The 20,400-nt window shown below is 29.8% G+C and overlaps 3 protein-coding genes across 4 annotated transcripts; 1 reads left to right on the top strand and 2 right to left on the bottom strand.

Annotated features, from left to right (window-relative positions):
• Positions 1 to 14: 14 nt before the first annotated feature.
• On the top strand, positions 15 to 2,666 carry LOC145941757 (uncharacterized). Of its 2 annotated transcripts, XM_083048036.1 has the most exons (4): positions 15 to 262; positions 1,028 to 1,289; positions 1,618 to 1,764; positions 2,072 to 2,666. In XM_083048036.1, exons 1-4 carry the CDS (start codon positions 15 to 17, stop codon positions 2,435 to 2,437), a joined length of 1,023 nt encoding a protein of 340 aa, XP_082904162.1. In that variant the 3' UTR covers positions 2,438 to 2,666. The 2 variants fall into 2 exon arrangements, with proteins under 2 accessions (XP_082904162.1, XP_082904163.1); XM_083048037.1 differs by lacking the exon at positions 1,618 to 1,764.
• A 285-nt stretch (positions 2,667 to 2,951) lies between these two features.
• On the bottom strand, positions 2,952 to 5,195 carry LOC145941758 (uncharacterized). Its single transcript, XM_083048038.1, is given in 6 exon segments — positions 2,952 to 3,261; positions 3,793 to 4,084; positions 4,279 to 4,383; positions 4,481 to 4,690; positions 5,040 to 5,136; positions 5,139 to 5,195. Coding segments are annotated over 6 exon segments (906 nt in total). The 5' UTR covers positions 5,181 to 5,195; the 3' UTR covers positions 2,952 to 3,101.
• Positions 5,196 to 6,868: 1,673 nt separating this feature from the next.
• Positions 6,869 to 20,366, bottom strand: Cad96cb (protocadherin Fat 4-like Cad96Ca). Its single transcript, XM_083048267.1, has 19 exons — positions 19,625 to 20,366; positions 16,565 to 16,675; positions 13,053 to 13,339; positions 12,862 to 12,954; positions 12,682 to 12,789; positions 12,354 to 12,455; positions 11,703 to 11,828; positions 11,223 to 11,417; positions 11,046 to 11,133; positions 10,526 to 10,635; positions 10,294 to 10,440; positions 10,104 to 10,218; positions 9,958 to 10,027; positions 9,624 to 9,734; positions 9,362 to 9,535; positions 8,899 to 9,146; positions 8,339 to 8,610; positions 7,437 to 7,913; positions 6,869 to 7,190 (listed from the first exon to the last, which is right to left on the bottom strand). Exons 2-18 carry the CDS (start codon positions 16,629 to 16,631, stop codon positions 7,824 to 7,826), a joined length of 2,403 nt encoding a protein of 800 aa, XP_082904393.1. The 5' UTR covers positions 16,632 to 16,675; positions 19,625 to 20,366; the 3' UTR covers positions 6,869 to 7,190; positions 7,437 to 7,823.
• Positions 20,367 to 20,400: the final 34 nt, after the last annotated feature.

The raw sequence follows: 20,400 nt of genomic DNA, 5'->3' as shown, positions 1-20,400 counted from the left end.
AACGACGAGGTGACATGCGAAACAACGTGGCACATATGGCTCGCAATCAGGCGGAGAGAGACATTTGGGAGTCTCCAGCAGCGATTCTGACGAGATTCGATGTCAACGCCGATGGAACGTTGGATTACACAGAGTTCCAAGCGCTTTGCGTCCATATATTTGGTATGGACGAGGTCAAAGAGCACGAGTGGCGAGTTCGAGAGATCTTCGAGCTGCTCGACGTGAATGAAGATGGCTCATTGAACGAGCAGGATTTATGCAGGTGCGATGCGTGCGCAATATCAACCCTCCTATAAAGACAGAATAAAGGGTGGTTGAGACACGAGGGAGGCAAAAACATGAAAGAAAGAAACATTTAGCGAAATAAAATTTAGAAAAAAAACGATTTTTTATTAAATAATTTATTTAAATATATTCTAAAGATATCCGCACGATATCTAATATTCAATCGCTGTATATATACCTTGAATGAAGAGTAAAGCACTGAGAATAAACTTGTAAAAATATAAAAAATATTTTTCACCACGAAATATATATATATTATATAAAATTGCAGACACCGGCATAAAAGATCTATTTAATTATTATCAGTAGCATAGTATTTTGATTAGCGCATATAATTATGCTAAAATTTAAAATGCCAATTGTATTCTTTATTAAGCGGTTCTCCATGGTATTAACATGGTTAATTTTTTAATGTATTTTAATGTAAGGTAATTTCAAGAATAATATTCTTTTTCTTTTAATAACTTGTCTCAGTATAACGACATAAACATTATTTAATATATGTAAATATAAATTTTTAAATATTAGACATAAGAATATGTATGTACAAATGCAAAATTTTTATATTTAATTCTATTTAAATTAAAATTCTGTTTAAATTTTTATATTTAACTTTGTGAGTCAATACAATATATTTCTCGAATTTCACACACTTGACTTGACTTTGCGCGAATAATGAGTTAAACGTGCATTAGTTAGAGATAGTGCGCATTTTTTTCATAATAAATAATTTCTGTTGCAGTTGCTATGAATGGATACGCGCGACTGTATATCCTGTAAATGTCTTATTGATTGTCGACGTTCAAAACGATTTCATTGATGGCACATTGGCTCTTCGAAAATGTGGCTATGGGCAGGATGGGGCAGAAGTAGTGAAACCGATAAACCGGCTTTTGAGGGAAGGTCGTTGGAACAAGGTAATATATTCGCAGGATTGGCATCCCGAGGATCACATCAGCTTTTTTGAAAATTTGCCAACGCGGGAACTTCATCCTGAATCTAAGGTAATTACAATTAGAATTAAAATAATCAGACATTCTAATGAGATAATAACATGTTTTAAAAATATAATTCGGAGAATAAAATAAAAAAACACACATATATACACATGTGTGTTAATTTAATTTTTTAAAATATTGTATAAAAAATAGGTAAAAGTATTGTATAAAAAATATTTTTTATATTATTCGAGTTTTACACAAATGATTTAGTCACTCTCTTTATTTCGATAAAACGATCTCTATATCTCAATAGTTTTGTAACGATATTTGAAGAAAATTTTTCAAACATTTATAAATTCTATTTTAAATTTTTGTGATGAATTTGAAATAGATTACTAAGAAAATGGCAAAACCTTTCGATACCGTCGATTTCTCGCAACCTAATGTAACGCAGATACTTTGGCCAAAGCATTGCGTAATGAACACTTGGGGCGCCGAATTGCATAAAGATCTATTGATCGTACCTTCTTCCGAACGGGTAATAATTTAATTTCACAGAGAAGAGAATTAATAATATTCGAAAAAAATGTCATTAAACATTTATATATTCTACATTTGATTAAAATGTAATCTAGTGAATGCTAATTTTTGTATAAAATTAATTGTAGATATTTTCATCATTATAAGCTTCCAGCAGCTATAATCTTTTCTTAATATTTGCAAATTATTTTTTAAAGAAGATATTCGCGCTTATATAATTTATTAATTATTTTAATTATAGATGATCTAATTTTATCTTATCTATTTTTGAATTGATTGATTCTCTTCTCTTTTTTTTATATTAGGTGTACAAAGGTCAGCACTCTGTCAAAGATATATATTCAGCATTTGGCGAAAAGGATATTGATGGTACTTTCGAGCTTGTAAAAATTTTGACAAACATTGGTTGCACGCATTTGTATGTTTGCGGCATAGCCTATGATGTATGCGTGAAAGAGACATGTCTAAATGGTTTACAATGTGGTTATCGATTAGCCGTCATTGATGATTGTTGTCGTGGTGTAAAACCCGATGATATAACAATTGCAAAAAATCTGATTACCGAGAACGGCGGTTTGGTGGCGTCTAGCGACCACGTTTTATCCTTGGTAAACGAAGGTAAACGGAGCCTAATAATGGCACATCATGCTGCCAGATGTGCCAGAATGTGATCTGTGTGAAGATTTTCTTATAAAATTTTATCAATTTTCTTTCATAAAGTATAATTGTCGATATTAAATCAAATAAAGACTAAACAACAAGAGTCTCTAGAAAATATATGACAAATTATTTCAAGATTAATTTTTTCAGCTCTATCATAGAATATTAATTTATTAGAATATTCTTTTATATATTTCATATGTTTGTTATACTACAATATAATACAATGCTGAAATAAAAATCAATAATGACCATATATATGTATAATATATATATGTCGAGAATTTTGAGAAAATAAATTTCTTTCAGTTTATTTATTTAAATTTTCTTATTTGAAATATTTTTTTAGAGAATTTAAATAATTAGCAGTTTGCTCGTAAAAGAGAGGATATTTAAATAATACCGTTTATTTAAATAGCTATTTACATAAGATCAGCTAATTACTATTTATATAATTCTACGTAGAATTGAGTAAATTACGTATAATTATAGTAATTAGCGTTAAAAGAAGAATATTGTTCCTTTTTGTTCAAGGTTAAAAATATAATTAAACTTAAATTATTTTAAATTATTTAAATTTGTTATACTACATAAATGATTCAAATACATATATATTTACAAAAAAATATTTATATGTGCTTTCTATTCTATCTTCATTTATCATGACTAAATTGACTAATTACCTTTATCAATTAATAATCGTGCTGTTCTTTCGATCTTGTTTGCCGATTCGTCATCGATCGTCAATTCGCAGATATATTTTTGTCTCAGACCGCAATCCTCACCTCTGTAGGAGTAAATCTTCGACGATACATTGAAAGTTAACTTTAAGCACCTATAAATCAAAACATTTATGCAAATATTATTTTAGCATAATCAATAGTAGAGTACCGTGCTTAGAAGACTGGCGTCATCGAGTGTTATTAACTATAATTATTTTGCCCTCAAAACATTACATACAATTATAGAATAGATAACCAGTTTTTAAATATATGTGTAGACGTTTTCAAGGTAGATATTTTCCACCATTGAAATATATAAAATTGTAGCATTACAGAGAGATAATTAATTTTTTTCTCTTAACAACAAATCTAATTTTTTATCAATCTATTGTAAATTATTTGCAATAAAATTCCTCTATTTACGCTTATATCTTTCAAGAGAAATACATAAAAATAAAACAATTAATTTTTTGTCAAATAAGAGTCGAATACACATCGTGAAATAGAATTTAATATTTATATTTTTTTTCAAAACATTTTTTTCGAGCACTTTGCCGCATCATGTATTAATTTATATTATATAAAAATCTTTAATATTTCTCTATATTTCATATCTTAATATATCCTAAATGAATAATACGCACCTGCCATCACCAATGACGGACTGTTTAGTATCTTGATGAACTGGTCTGGCACTGCTGGCCCAGATCCATAAAAGTCCTGGATTTAGGCCTCCTGTCCAAAAATTTTTGCCCTTCAAGTTTGAATCCGACATCAAACCGGCTATTACATCTTGACTCTCTTCGATCGTATCGAATTCGACCAAATGTCCACCCATACCACGGCAAAGACTGGCTGATGATTTCCAATTGAAATCACGATTGCTGAAATGGTAGCAATTTTGGCCCATTCTCGTGTAATTGGCAGGACAAGGTTCTGAAAAAAGTATTATAATAATAACAAATACGATGTGTTATAAATAAAAAAAAATACTTTTTTTTCCTTCTTAATTAATTCCTTGTAAATATCGAGACTGGAAAGAGAAATATATGCCTTAATTATAATTATTTATTATATTATTAATTTCTCGTATCGATATCAACGATTCTCGACTGCATTAATTTGTTTACCTTTCATTTTATTGTTCCCAGCAATAACGTAGTATAATAATTCTTCTGCTCTTCTAAGGCGTTTTTCTAGATGATCCACTCGGTAGACCAATTTCTCGATTGCACCTATGAATTTTTATTTCAGATTCTTAAATCTATCTCATATTATTAGCGTGATTGCTTACAAATTATATTGTTACGTAATTAGAAAATTTTATTATACCAAGTAAATATAGATCGGTTTCAGAAACGTCTCTTTTATTATTTGTCGTGGTAATCTTGCTCGACACTGTCACAGTTTTATCACCAATTTTCATCGCGCGTGCGGCACGAGAATTGTTGGATTGAAGAACGATCCAATTTTCAAGGACTTCTGCCCATGGACCATGACTCATGGTAACAGGCGATAACTCTAGCTGGGATGAGGATGACGCTAACAAAATTATGACGAATCAATACAAAAGTCTAAATTATACGCGAATTAAGAATTTCTTAACTCACTCAATTAAGAATATCTTAACTCACTATTAAAAACCTTTATAATCTAATCTAGTAAGAATATATATAGTTGCAATATGCAAATAGCATAATAATAATTAAAAACAAAACATTAAAAAATATTACTTTAAACAAAAGAGTATATATACGCCTTTTTTTTATTGATCTTAACTTTTTTTAAATTATTAATAATCAAAGACAACATTTATTTGTTCTTCTGTCTTTTTTCAATTTAAATTAATGTTTAGTAAAAAAATATACATAAATTATGATAATATACGTACCACATACCACACTGATGCTCAACATGAGAAGCATAATTGTAGAACATAATTGCATGACCGTCTTGCTTGTCATGATTCTGAAATCAAAGAAATATAGCGCAGATGAGATCTCTGAAGAGACAGGAACTGAAAGGCCGACATTTAATTCGCGAAATGTAAAGCAAACGAAATAAAGGCGTTCTGTTTTTCGTCTGAAACGATGTTCGGATCTCTGACTTTCTCCAGGAAAGTTAACAGCGGTATGTTGAAATAGCAAATACCCGGATGCAAACGAATGCGTTGGAAAATCTCGATAAACGTTTATAAACGTATATAACTGAATAATTTTTTTACGAATAAAGCAATATTTGTAATATAAAAAAATGTACATTTCAATTTCGAATATTCGTTTTAAAGTTAAAAAAATCTTAATGTTTGTATTGTAATGTAAATAGATGTTTTAGAGAGAGAATAAATATTTATAGTTGTACATATATATTGCAAATATATATAAATATATCTTGTAATGTTCCGAAAAATATTTTTTCTGAGAAAAATGATGCGATTTACGAGGTACTTTGTTGCATTCGTAGCAACTGATGCGTAATGAACGGAATTAGAAAAGGTAATACGGCATAATGAATCCGGAACAGTCAATCGTCTACCGGAAACGGTAGACGATTGACTGTTTCACAATTCTTTTTCATGAGCACCATTTATGAAAATGACCAGCAACGTAGTAGTTTAGCCTTGAAAGTTCAACACGTATAAATAGATTTGAACTCCTGTGCGTATAATTAGAGTGCAATTGTGTCATAACATCTAATATCTTTTATTTAATATCTAATATTTTTTAAATCAAATATATATGCACTATAGAAAATGTCAAAATGTTATCAAAAAAACTTAATAAAGAAAAGAATATTTTTATTTTACATTAAGATTTTAATAAACTTTTAAAAAAATTTAATTTTAATTTACATGTTAATTAGAAAAATCTTTTATTTCTTAGTGAAGAATATATATTATTAAAAGATATATATATTTATATTAATTGCACATTTTATATTTATACATAAGTCAGGATCGCGAAATTTTCAAAATTGAAAGTGCACAACAAATTTCTTCATAGTTGCATTTGGATATTTTAAAAGGATAAGCGCAGAATATCTACTGGAAAATGTAAATACCTTCACTCACATGACTCGCATGAAATAATTGACTTGATATCACGACAGTATTCCACACCCAATCGTTTGTCACAGACGACTGAGAAGAAAAGATTGGATGATGCCGGAGTCGTAGCCCAGACCTCTCTGGGTCACTTTCTCCCCACCTTAGAAGTCAAGTCACTTTCTTCGGCAAACCCATGTAAGATGCGATTTAATGAGCCACCGATCGTGACGGTAGTCTTATTCGCCGAATGTCGATGAAATAAATGTATTTTGCATAATGAAGTATTATGAAACACATCAGTTATACACACATTAATAGAACAATTTGATTATTTATGTTTTCGCTTAATAATAAGTATGGTAGCAAATATAAAACAATTTTTATATTAAAAAATCAGTTATTGAAATTACTGTAAATATTTCGAATTGGTTTGCTGACTTTTCTTTTGATGCCATATTTAATAAATTTAAAATTTTTAAACATTTTTATATTAAAAGTAACTTACTGTTACTATCGCACAATTGATATAAAAATTAATTTTTATGTTGAAAGACTGCTTACTTACAATGAAACAATTTAAAATGTAAAAAGATATTAAAGATAATACTGCTAAAAATCGATTTATTATACGCTTTGCTATGAAATGCACTTTTGCAATATTAGTTTGACGTTGTCGTTTTGTCTCCGACAAAAATTTTCATAAATTTCAAGTCTTGCGTGAATGTTCATTCGTTTACTCGTTGTAATAAATACTCGTTAAGATCGACCCACTGACCCAGTTTCTTTTATGTATTCGAATATCTGTGGCTTCAACAAAGTGCGAACATAATAACTTCATCGACCACTTAATATAATAGCGACTTTTATATAATCAACTATCGTACTTTCTCGTATCACTATGCGATTTACGCAAATTGCAATCTATTTTCTTATATATTATAACGAGTCTTCTTCGTAGCATCTTCACTTTGAGAGAGAATGTTTCTTCAAATAATCCTGACAAAGTAAAGATTTTGTGGTTTAGAAATTTGTGATAGCTTAAATGTAGAATAATAAGCGTAAAAACACTGTTTTTTTATATATAAAAAGTTACAAATATAGCATATTAATATTTTATTAACAAAGCAATAAAAGTATATATAACACTCTTAAAAAATTTAGTTCTTTCTTATAAGTATTAATAATATAATTACAAAAAAAGAGAAAATTTTATTATATCTAAATTTAATAATGTTTACTTGCCTCAGTCAGATCTTTACCGTCATTTTTCGGCTTTCTTCTCCTTTTCATTTTAATATTTAACGTTAAATTTTTTGCGTTCTCTGTACGATTTCTCCGTCTGATTTCCAGCAATTTTTTAATAATTACTTTTTTTTCGCAATCGGAGATCGATGTCGCGTCGAGCAGATAACTGATATAATCCGTTCAGGATGATGCGAGTTAATGCAGGATAACACAGATGTTCCGTGGACCGAATACGCGTGTAAGGTCACATCGCATTGCGATGCATCGAAGTTCATTCACAGATAATTTCGACATCAACGAAATTTTATTTAACTAGATTGGTTGAACAGCGCTTACGACAGTCTTCCGTCGTCGATATCGTCCCATTTACATAATAAATGATCATTAAAAATACACGGTGAGATTGAGCCTCTCGTTGCCAGCTTGATTGTCTCCGGTTCGTGTTTCCGCCGCGACCTCAACGCTGTCCACGGTCTGGAAAACGATGAATGCTTCTATCTCTATTGTTCTCCAATTTATTTATTCTCTAGCATTGCATAATATATTTGTACTTCTCCGAATAAACTTGGATTAATTTTTTAAAAATATATTTTATATATATTATATATTATTTATAAAAATAAATAAATCGCTTATATAAGAAGTAATAAGCAGGAGAGAAAAGGAGAGAAATGCTCCATTTTAATTATTTAAGTTAAATATCTTTTAACAGTTGTTTCAGTTGTGCTACCTTTTAGGAAAGTTTGTTTAAGCTAAATGCTTCTTTTAACAATTAAAAAAAAGTCCTGCAATATCCCTCTAAGCATATAAAAATTAATTTAAAAAATATTTTTTTAAATTTACTATTTAATGTGAAATTAATTTTTTTTAAATGAAGGATTTATTTGCGAGATAATTACCCTATCGTCATCGTCCCAGGACAATTTTTTAATTCTTGGCAACGCTGAATTAGCAGGCCACGCTGGCACCAAGGAGTCTGGAGGATCTCCCGAATAATTCGAGGAATCATGGGATCCAGCATCTAAATTGGTCCTAGCACTCAAGTCGTTCATATTCTGCACTAGTCCGCCAATATTGGGGATATTCGAAGTAGCTGATAAAGTTGGCGGATTCGGGGCGGGTGCCACTTTATGTCTAGTATATAATGGTAATTGTCTCGCTGATGCTATATCTATAACGTAAGATAAGAAAGAAGTTGAGTGTCATAAATGTTCGACGTAAAAAATGTGATCTTACGAAGAATTTCAGAAAAAAAGTAGTTGGTAAATTTTTTGAAGAAAGCTTATTCAGCAACTGAATTTGATTTTTATTATTTTAATAGATATAAAAATCGCGCGTAAAAAATAAAAGCTAAAAAATGAAAATAAAGTAAATTGCATTAAATTATGCCAAACACATGTTGAAGAATAGACAAGATATTGCTCAATATTGTCTTAATTATATTTATATAAGAACATACTTTTAATCGTAGCGCCGTATGAGCTTTCATTGATTTCTCCGAAGACAGGATTATCGATATCGTTACGGCTACCATTATCATTCTCACTGTCGTTATCGTGACGTCGATTTCGTGGACCTTCTAAAGTATCCTGAAGAAGATTGGCACCTAGTACTTGCGGCGTCGGGCTCAGAGCCGAGGGAACTGGTGATTTCTCACGATATCCCGTACCTACAGAACTGACTGAACCACCGCTTTTGGGTCTTTTGCTTAAAAAAAGAAAAAAGAAATTTAAAAAGCTCTTTAAATTTCTATTAACTTAATAACAATTTTCAAATCTCTAATACTTTTATTATATAAATACGAATATATATATATATTTTTTTTTCTTACATATATATGTAATATAATTAATATTATTATATATTTTTATCATAATATAGTTACAAATTGGTTCGAATTTATAGTCGATAAGTTTACTCACTGCTTGTAAATATAAAGGATGAGGATGAGTATGACGACTCCAAGAAGACCCAAAACTGCACCGAAGATTGCAACTAATAGCACACTGCTTCCGAGCCAAGCAGGTGCAGCTCTCGCAGCGATCGGCAACGAGCCGCTATTTGGTATATGTACGATCACCGGGATCATACTGTATCTAGAAAAATTGTAGACAGATACAGATTAATATCTGGAGTAACCATTTTAACGTTGAATTAAATAATCACAGAAAAATGTATAAATACTTGGACGGTTTTCCGGTATCAGAAGCTACCGCCATAAATCGAGCCACAGATCCGTTAAATGAACCTGGCGATCGTAGCACCAATTCTCCGTTATCTTTAATCTCGAAAGACCTGAAAGAACGAATAATATAATTAAATTAAAAATAATTAAATAATTATTTCGTAAAGAATAGATAAATAGATATGTATTTTATTGGAGTAAAAAAGATTTTATTTTTTAGGATTTATATATTTATATTAAACATCTTATATTTAAAGTATAAAATTTTTATGTAGGTGTGATGTATATTACTTTCTCATATGACATTGCTTTCATTAAATATATAATTTATACCTCGCATCTTGTCCTCTGAGAGATAAGCTGACTTTATCGCCTCTATCGCCGTCAGCTGCTTCCAATCGTCCTGAAAAGTTATACTTTTGAAATATCGTGCAGTAGAAAGTTGGGTCAATGTTTAATACAATAAAGAGAAAACTTACCAACGACAGAACCTTCTCTCGCAGAAGGAGCGTGAAATTCATAGCGGGTATATCGAAATCGAGGTTCCCATTCATTCACGTCTTCGACCGAAATGTTTACTCGTGACGTATCATTCTAAAAAAAAATATTCACATATATGTATATGTATATTATACATAGAGATAATTTAAAAATGTTAAAAGGACATACATGAAATCCATCTGTGACGTGAACTAGGAAATTATGCTGGACTCGTCGCTCGTAATCCAAATTACCTTTGAGGATCAACTCGCCAGAATTAGTGATCGAGAATCTCTCCAGGTCCTCGGTCGCACCCACCAGCCAAAATCTTAAATCCTAGGATTAAATGCTAGGATACTACGCTGCTATGTCACGGTTTATTTGCATTCTTATCGTTAAAGTGAATTTTTATACTACTTACAAGATCGGCTTTGTTGACTCCTGTCGTTAAAAGGACGCTTCCAGACGGCGTATCCTCCGGTACGCTCGTTTGATGATCCTTTAGCACGAATTTCACGGGTAATCGACCACCTAGCATACGTAAAATAAGCATTATTTTGATCTGATATAAGATATGTTCTCAAATCGACACAGTTCGATTCGATTAAGCATTATTTTTACCTTTTATGTATTTTGTATTACATTTTGACCTTTTGTGACATTTGACATTTTGCATCTTTTATGTACTTTGCATACGAAACGATGTATATATAATTTAAATTTTGGATGAAGAATATATAGTTAATGAGCTTATATCGCATTTATTTAATTATTTAATAATGTGTAACGAATTGATTGCAAAACCAATTCATTTTAATGATTAGATAATGATAATTAATAACTAATTATGTGATAAATTATTACACATTTAAATAAAATAAATGTATGAGCAATAGTAAGAAAATAATTTCAAGAAAAATAATTAATATATATTTATATACCTGCTGTTGGTCCAACCCCATAACCATCTTCTCGCGATACGATGACTGTGGCAAGAGCATATCTATCTGGATTATTCACTTGAGTAGCCTATTTAACAAACAATATTTCATCGTTATTCTATCTTTATATATGTCAAGTATTTGATTAAATTGTACATCCAATGTTAATGTTTCTACCTTAATGACAAGAGTCGCTGGTGTCATTAGCTCGTGATCCTGTAATGATCGTATTATGACGATTTCAGCAATCTCAGGATTTAAATCCAGAAAGGGTAAGATTCCACCTTGAATGGTATATCGTACTGGCGCATTTATTCCAACATCTTGATCTACGGCTTTTATCGCGACAGGAGTCACTTTTAATGTTCTTCTCTAAGAATTAGTAAATTAAATTAATTCGCATTAAATTCTTATTTCCTTTTTCTTTAGGTCTCTCTCTCTCTTTCTCTATTTTTTTCATCATACCTTTATTTCTTATTTTTTTATTTATTAAATATTTAACATAAAATAATATATATAATATGTGTATCTGTATATATCATAATGAAAAATAATAATTAAACTAATCAAATATGTTTCTTTAATTCGTATCTTTTATTAAATAAAATCGAATCTGACTGAAATAAAATTTTCTACAAGAAAATAAGTCAATCTTACCCCCTTTATTTGACGGGGTACGGCGATCTTGTATTGATCATTCAAAAAAGCTGGATTCTGATCGTCGGCATCGATAACGTTAACGTATAACGTTGTTGTCGACGAACGTGGTGGACTACCTTGGTCCTATAAAAACAAAAATCATTGCTGGTATTAAATTTTAGTTAAAATTAGCATTATTTTATACAATTATATAATTGTATTGAGAGAGAAAAACGTTTTTTTGGCTTTTATTGTCGCAGTACGGCTGCAAGCGTGAGAACTACAAAAAGTTCTCTCTCTTTCGATCAAGATTCTTTATAATCTTTACCTGTTCAGTGTTGCGTGTCGATACGCATGGCTTATTTAAATCAATTTATTTAAATCGATTTATTCATGCCTATATATCTCGCGATCCACTTACAATACTTTAAATTCTATAAAAAGGACACTTTTTACTCGATTTTATCAGGTCAATCATCCAATCTAAATCATATTATATCATTTGTATTTGAGAAAAAGAAATATTTATATAATAGATACATATTTGCTTTTTGTGTAATGTAATCTATATGAAAGCTATAAAATGATAATAAAGTCTGAAAGTTGCATGTATTGCATGTATGTCTATTAATTTTAATTTATTTAATAATACAGGCAAAAAAAACTTACTTGAGCGCGGATACCAACGGAAAAGTTGGTGAGAGTCTCGTAATCTAGCGATTTTCTTAATACGAGAGTGCCTTCCAAAGCGTTTACGAAAACAAAGTAGTCCTGTGCATAAAAGTAAAAATTATTCGTTTAACTTTACATAATCTGTATTTTTTATGAATAAAATTATTATTAACGAAATAAATTAATAGCGAGATAAGTAATAAAAAAGTTGAGAGAAATATTATAACTATATAATAAATTCAGAAAAATATAAAACTAATTAATAAAAATTAACGAGATAAATAATTTAATAATTGTGTATATAATAGATGTTTATAAAATTTACCGAATAAATTCCTGGTAAAACTGCATATTGCACAGTAGAATATGGTCCTGGTTGATCAGCATCGACAGCTCGGACTCCTTGTAGGACTCTCGTTCCGAGGACGGTAACCTGAGATATTCACAAAAAAGTCAAAGGACAACGAAAATATTAAAATATTAAAAATATTAAAAGTCTTCTCACCTCAGAAATATTCAACACATAAGGTGCATTTACAAATTGCGGTGAATTATCATTTGCGTCGGTTACCCGAATGTTCACTGGTATGATAAATCCCTTTAAATTAAAAAAAATTGTTTAATAAATGATACCAAAAATTAAAAAAACATAGAATAGTAGTCGTCATTCAATAAAGGTGGAGAAATTCGTCTTACTGGATCCAAAGTGTGTTTCTTCTCGCAGATAACGTTGATGTAGACACTTGCTGGTCCCTCGATGCCCTCCTTATCTAGCGGTCTAATGAGAGTCAAGTTCTTTGAATAAGATGAGAATGCGACGGGGCTATCGTGCTCCTGCAAGCTCAGTTCGATGTCACCTTGTAAGTCAGGGTCACCCACTACCCCGAGAACTCCAACAGTGCCGCCGACAGGCAGATCCTCGCTGACGAAAAGGTGCGCCGCGGTGGCTCCGTTCTCCAGGAAGCATCGCTTGTCTTGAATTACTGCAAAAAGGAAAAAAATCGAGCGATTGTCGGCATACATTACAAAATAATAATGTGCGTAGTCTGTACGTTGAACCAGAAATTACTCAAGCATTACTGTAAGTAAAAGGAGTTGGTTTCTTGAATGAGGTGAAAGCAGTGGAATCATCTTATCATTAATACAAAAAGAAATAATATTATAGATCTATAAATTTATTATAAAAAACAATTATCTTTGGAATTAAGATTATTTCTATTCTATATACATATATGTACTTTTTTTATTGATATAATTTTTCTTGATATAATTATAATTTAATGCTGTTAGAAATTTTTCATTTTTTAGAACATATAAAACTTTTGAAAATTATAGATATCTTCTGAATTCTTATAATATTTAAAGAAATGTATTTATTAAAATATAAAATTAAAACAGATACATATTAATAAAACAATATTTAAATTTTATAAAATAAGTATCATTTTATTATTTGAATTTGAATGCGTGTACTGTTCTGAGAAAGAGAAAAATTGCTCAAAAAAATAATCGCTTACAATAGAAATAATATCGGATAAATGCCGTTGGGGTTACTGCAGTTTCCTGTCGAAATCGGATAACCGGTTTTCAATGGATTGCACAAAATTCAATGGGCTACAAGTTTCGGATCGCAGCGATGATGAAAGGACCGTGGGACAATGATCTTGTGAGAAACTATATCTGGACTTTCGTTCTAACGGTATATAAGATCAATGCAAATACAATCGTGCGACTAATTATTGATAAATATATAATATATATTTAATATAAAGGTTTACTTTAACATATAATTATTTTAATCAATTGTGTGTGTGCAATAAAATCTAATAATTGCAATAAAAAAATAATGTACTTAAGAAAACATACAGTTTTATTATTATTATTATTTTATTATCATTGATTAATTAATATATTATAGAATAATTGTTGATAAAAAATATTTGTGAGAATAATCTCAAGAATATCGGTTTCGATTTTATAGTCTTATTTGCAGGAAAACGCATAATTTGTTAAAGAAATTAAGTTAAAATATTTAACAGAAATATATGTATAATATATACATATGAAGAGAAGCACACTCTCTTTTCTCTAGATACACGTTAAAGTTAATTATCGAATATTTATTAATATTTTAGTGTTTCTAAAATTACTTCACAAAATAAGCATCGTGCTATCGTATAATGTTTATTTTATGAAATTCTCAACGACAAAAATGCATTTATTCTTGTGTTTTAAGCACAAATAATATGCAAGAAGATAGTTCTATCGCTACTTGTAATAGTAGTTGCATAGTAATACTTATATATGCTGTTAATGTGTACTACTACTATCTTGTAACACTCATTGTCCAGTTATTACTTGCGGATGTTTTAATGACTTCAAACGATCCTGCACAAATATGTGCATTCCAGGAACGTTGCAGTTGCGTAATGCGATTAAGTTTACCGTAAACATAACGTAACTTTGTAATTTAGAGCGTAGTAGAAAATCGAGAATAAATTTTTCCAAAAAAAAAGATTTAAATATTATTTTGAACTAAAATGGCTTAGAAATGAAATTATATGTGAAAAGAAATTTTCTTGAAATTCTTTCGAAATACAATATATATTTTTTTTTTTGCAAAAAAGTTAAAGATTTTGTGCAAATTCAATTAACATTTTATATTTTTTTTCTAAAAAATTATTTTTATTTTAAAATTAAATAAATTTAATGTTATTGAAGAAAGTTTGTAAAATAAAGAATATATAATTATCATATTGGCACATAATGAAATAAATACATATTTTCATATGTTCGTACTATTATTATATGTAATAACCGGATAAAGAACATTGCATAAAATGCATATAAGGGAGGCTGTTTGTGCCTAACAACAGCTTTAGTTGTTTTAATGCCAACATAAATCACAACAGCCACTTTTACATCTCGTTTGGCTGTCATAGTTATCGTCAGAGAGATCTCAAAGTCCGATTTATGCATAATGTTGATCGATTACTATATAATCATACGTATAATATTCCGAAGACCGAAACAGCAATGATTTAATATTTTGTGGTATGGAGCTCTTTTTCAGATTCTTTTATTATCTCAATAACGAGCATATAATGAACAAAAATAATAAAATTAAAGATAAAATCGAAAAGAACAGAACTTGGCTAGCGGTTCTATGGATTTATAATATGAGCGTAATTGGACATTTCCATATCATTATTGCAATAAAATTATTTCTTAATCGAAAAAAATAATAATCTTTTTTTATTGGAAGGGACATTTCGAAATTTGATTGTGAAATCATTCATTTGACAAAAGTTTGATTATGTCATTTAGTGATCATTCGTTCTTCCCGGTTGATCGACAAAAATTCAGATGCTGGAAGGACATGTATCGGACGCATAGACGAATACGCGTCGGCTGTTTAATGCGTGTACGAGAGGGTAGATATGCGCGCTTCCGTGGAGCGAAGTTCCGGTCGTGAACTCGTGGCATATCGCAGCGTTACGGCGCTGTCTTTCGCAAACTCCTTTCCTGCCATAGACGAGGACCAAAAGTCGAACGTCGTTCGATCGTGCGCAAAAATATCCGCAAACGTGCGACTAATGCAAATATAAAACTGCATTTTCCGCTCAGTTTATGCAAAAAGACGTAATGCGTTAATGCGTTTACTGAACGCGGTTACAGTACAGACAAAAATAAATCTAAGGAAGGTTTAGCGCGAGAGAACAAATAAATAAGCATATAATTTGTAAAGTTTATTTCATATAGCTTAGATGGACTTATAAATTGTAAGTTTATCCATTCTATCTTTCAACAAACTTTTCCAATTATTGTATTTTTATTCGAGAAAAAGAAGCAGAGAAAAAGGGATATAAGCACGGTAATACTAATAATAATAAAAAAATTGTTGAATCAGGTACACATATTTCAATTCTATTTATATAATTCTATTCTATTCTTTTGGAATATAACTCTTTACTATATATACATTTTAAAGAATATAATATTTTCATAAAGCAATTAGATTTTATAGATCAAATATAGATTTTCTTTTTTTAAAAAATAATCTAGAAAAAATCTGAAATATATGTGATATATTTTTTGACTTATAAAGCACTGTAGATTTTGTTTTATCAATTTTCATAAATGTGCAAGATGCAATGAGAAGAGAAACAGAGATATGTGGAGAAAGAAATTGATGCAAGAAGACTTACATTGTCCGACATGCGGTCGCAGCATGCAACAGAGGAGCAGCAAGATCTTTAATACGTTTCGTCCCATGGCAATTCAAGATCATCGTCCATCGATTTCGTCGATCCGTTCATCTGTAAAAAAAAAGAATAAAAATCAATGATGGAAAATGAGAAGGACGAGAAATTCAAGTTTACGTAACTAAGTTCTTTTTAATCTTTTAATGGAACCGTGGAAATAAAGATTCTCAGAAAATATTTCGATTTATCATATTCGCAGAAATAATATTTCCTACGTTCCTGTATCTTATATCTGCTTTCTCTGAATCATTATAGAATTTTTCTTGATTCTTTTGTCTAGGAATTTTTCTTCTCTTGTGAAGGGACCTTGCGTATAAGTAAAGTATGTATAGATATTTGCGTTAAGTATGTATAGATATTTGCGAAAAATTATAAAAAAAGATTTTTAATTACAATTTGCTTATTACTTCATTTTTTACATTATTATTCAAGATAAAATGTCAAATATTTTAACTGTAATTAGTAATAAAATTTTATATCAATTATATTGCAATAATTATTAAGTAATTAAATTATTTTAACAAATTTATCTAACATGCATATTTGCTATTAAGATTTATTTTCCATGATGTTGATGTTATAATGACACATAAGGCGCAAAGTACATGTGATATAATAACACGAAAGTGCAAAGATTTTATGTAATACAATTTGTAGAACTCCTTTGTCATTTTTTATTATATAATTTTCCAGTAATTCATTTCTTTCTTTTCATATGTACATTTAATGTAGACTTTTCCGCCTTTTCATTTTTAATAAATGAGATTTAATTCTCCCTTATAATTAAGCGAAACAATGCAAAATAAAAAAATAACAAAATGTGTTATATCATCTAATTGATTTTTTATTAATTTCCGATCGACAAAATAATTAGTAAATCAGAATTTTTTGCAAGATTATTTGGAAAATAGTAAGTTTGGTAAAAGAGAAAGCAAATTTACAGTCGTGAAAACTTGATTGAAACGAGATTTGTAATACTAAGAGTATATTTCAAATCTCAGAATATTATTTATTCATTTTTTAAAATATATTTTATATTTTTTAATGTCTTGTGGAGGAGAATGAGAGAATAAAAACAATAATGATATCTTTTAAAGATAACAATTTCATAAGCATTGCTTATTTTCTATTAACGTATATTTTAGCGTTCAACAAGATGACGTAAGAACATGTCATTAAACGTAACAATTTATTAGTAATGTGCAAGTAACGTCAAATTTGTCATCAAGTTAGCAGACGAGTGTAAGAACATATAAGCTATGAACAAATGACCACCTCGTCCGACGACGAAACGTGTCTGCAGCATGAGCATAACGCGTGGTTAGAAAGCATGCAGAGAAACTCCTTTATTACGTAGAGCTACGGCTATGTAGGACTGCGCGTTATCAGGGCTAGAATGACTCGTGCAATTTATCGCCGGAGACAAGTCTTGACACCTCGCACTGTCACCTTTCGTGCTAGTGCATCTTTTAGCGACGTCATATCGAAAGATTGGCGACATTCCTGGCGTTTAAGATATTAATAAAATTACACGACGTAACGTTTCCTTTTACAATTGAATGGCAAGAACGGAAGTAGATTTCTTCAAGCTTGTTGGTACGAGAAAGTGCGATCGACCAACATTTATCTTTACATTTTGCCATTCATGCTATTTGATAGCAAATAAATAAGTTTAGTATATTTTAATATAGAAGCATTTCATTATTTAAATTCAAATATTAATTATTATTATTACTAATTCAATTTTTATTTCAATTTTTATATCTTGAAGTAAGATATGAGTTGAATATAAAATAGCTGTTATATATTAAAAAAGAGAATATGCATGTTTTTGTGAATCACATTGATTTTATATAAATAAAAAAATGTGCATTTTTATATATACTTTATTTAATTTAGTATTAAATGTGACTTTAATTAACATTCATTGTTATTATGTTTTCTTTTATTTGCGGAGTTATTTGTTTAAGTAACAATCTTTTCAGTTTAGTTTTATCTCAACATTATTATTTTCTCTCTTATACAAAATTTTTCTGTTATAAATCTCTCTATTTATAATGATTACTGCTAAAAGTTTTTCGAAGACTCAGTTCCGCTTCTTTCCCTCTAGAATATTCTTTTATAAGCCTAATATATTCTGTATGATTGTTCGTTGATGTCTTCGCACGTTTTTAACGTCACTTGACATAAATGGTTGAAAGGCTACAAAGAATATAGGACAAAGAAATCAGTGTAGAAAGAAAATCTATGCAAAAATACTTATATGAATAAATTGAATTTATATTTATATGAAAAATATCAACCGGATACTTTGGCTATATGTGGGCCGCAGTACTGCTTAAATTCACGGACCGTAAATTGAAACGCAACGCGTGATGGGCAACCGGCGTAAAGGCCTCCGGCCTCGGTTCCAACAGATAACTGTATAAAAGTATTGGTATCTATGTGGATATTGACAGTTTGATAATTTGAATTGCTGATTTTTTATTTGCATCAAAGTCTGTGATTTTATCATCCCTCGAAAAATTAATAATCGTGATTTTACTCGGCAACATTTAAGATCATATTTAATTATTGTTTTTATGATCGTGCTTAATTATGTTATATCATATTTTCTTGTTTAATTAAACTTTCTAATGTATATAAAAGCAGAAATTTTCATAAGAAAATGTTTATACAAGGAAGTGTATACTCTCTTTTTACTGTATTATTGTTTTAATAATTTTTATTGTTCTTATATTTTAATTTTTTAAATAAAATAATTAATTTATTAAATTATTATTATATTTTTTCTTTTTAAGGAAGTGTATTTTCAAATAATAATAAAAGATTTCGATAGTGATATTAAACAAGATAAAAAATTTATAGTTAATCGTTATTATCATAGATTTAATTGATATTAATTATACACAATGCGCTTCTCTCATTCTCTCCAAACAATTGTATTTCAAAATTAAATTAAAAATTGTGATAATAAATAATTGAGAGACAAATGGTACTCACCACAAAATGCACTCGGAAGAAGCACGTTGTCCATATATCTACAACTTCGTTATTTGAGAAGATGAAAGATCTCTCGATACCTCTAGTTCTTCATTAGTAACGTAAATCCCATGGATTGTTAATCTTTTCTCCACCATGCATTTGATTATAGTCACCACCCCTTGCAACGAAAAGCACAAGGGTACACGAATTACGAGTACACCCTCAATAGTCTTTATCGATCGGCGCGACCAGACACTCTTCTAACTCACGTTTCTTAAACTACATAACAAACGTAAGCATGCATTTTTCAAATTTTATATCACAAATATATCGATTAATCCTTCTTCAATTAAATTTTTCAAATAAAAAAATCAGCAGTTTTGTCCATGATTTAAAAACATCCACAAAATTGTATTTAAACCCTTATTTGTTCACGATCTACTTCTTGGTCTTCACATTTTTTTGAATGAATCACTTTCTAGAAGATCACTTACTTTTTTACGCGATTGTAGATTTTTTTATTTTCTAGAGACTTTCAAAATTCTTTCTTTTATTTATGTATTTCAGTTGTTTGATCTTTCTGCACTAATTTTGGTATACGTCGCACAATTTTCACACTCCGTGCGCTATCGTGATCGACCTGGATCTATCTCATATCAAACTCGGCTACGACTACGACGCTGTAGGGCTGTGGAACTCTTTACTATAAAACGGAGCCGTCGAGCAAAGCGGCCGGAGCGGCACTCGGGAAGTCGGCTGGCTCCCTATTGTGTCAGAAAGGGGGGACCGCGGTG

The sequence above is a fragment of the Prenolepis imparis genome, unplaced genomic scaffold (assembly GCF_030444845.1).
Source record: "Prenolepis imparis isolate NDT839.2.m4 unplaced genomic scaffold, iyPreImpa1.0 SCAF_10, whole genome shotgun sequence".
NCBI lineage: Eukaryota > Metazoa > Arthropoda > Insecta > Hymenoptera > Formicidae > Prenolepis > Prenolepis imparis.
Note: the sequence above shows the minus strand (reverse complement) of the source record. Positions and strands in the feature narration are given on the sequence as shown.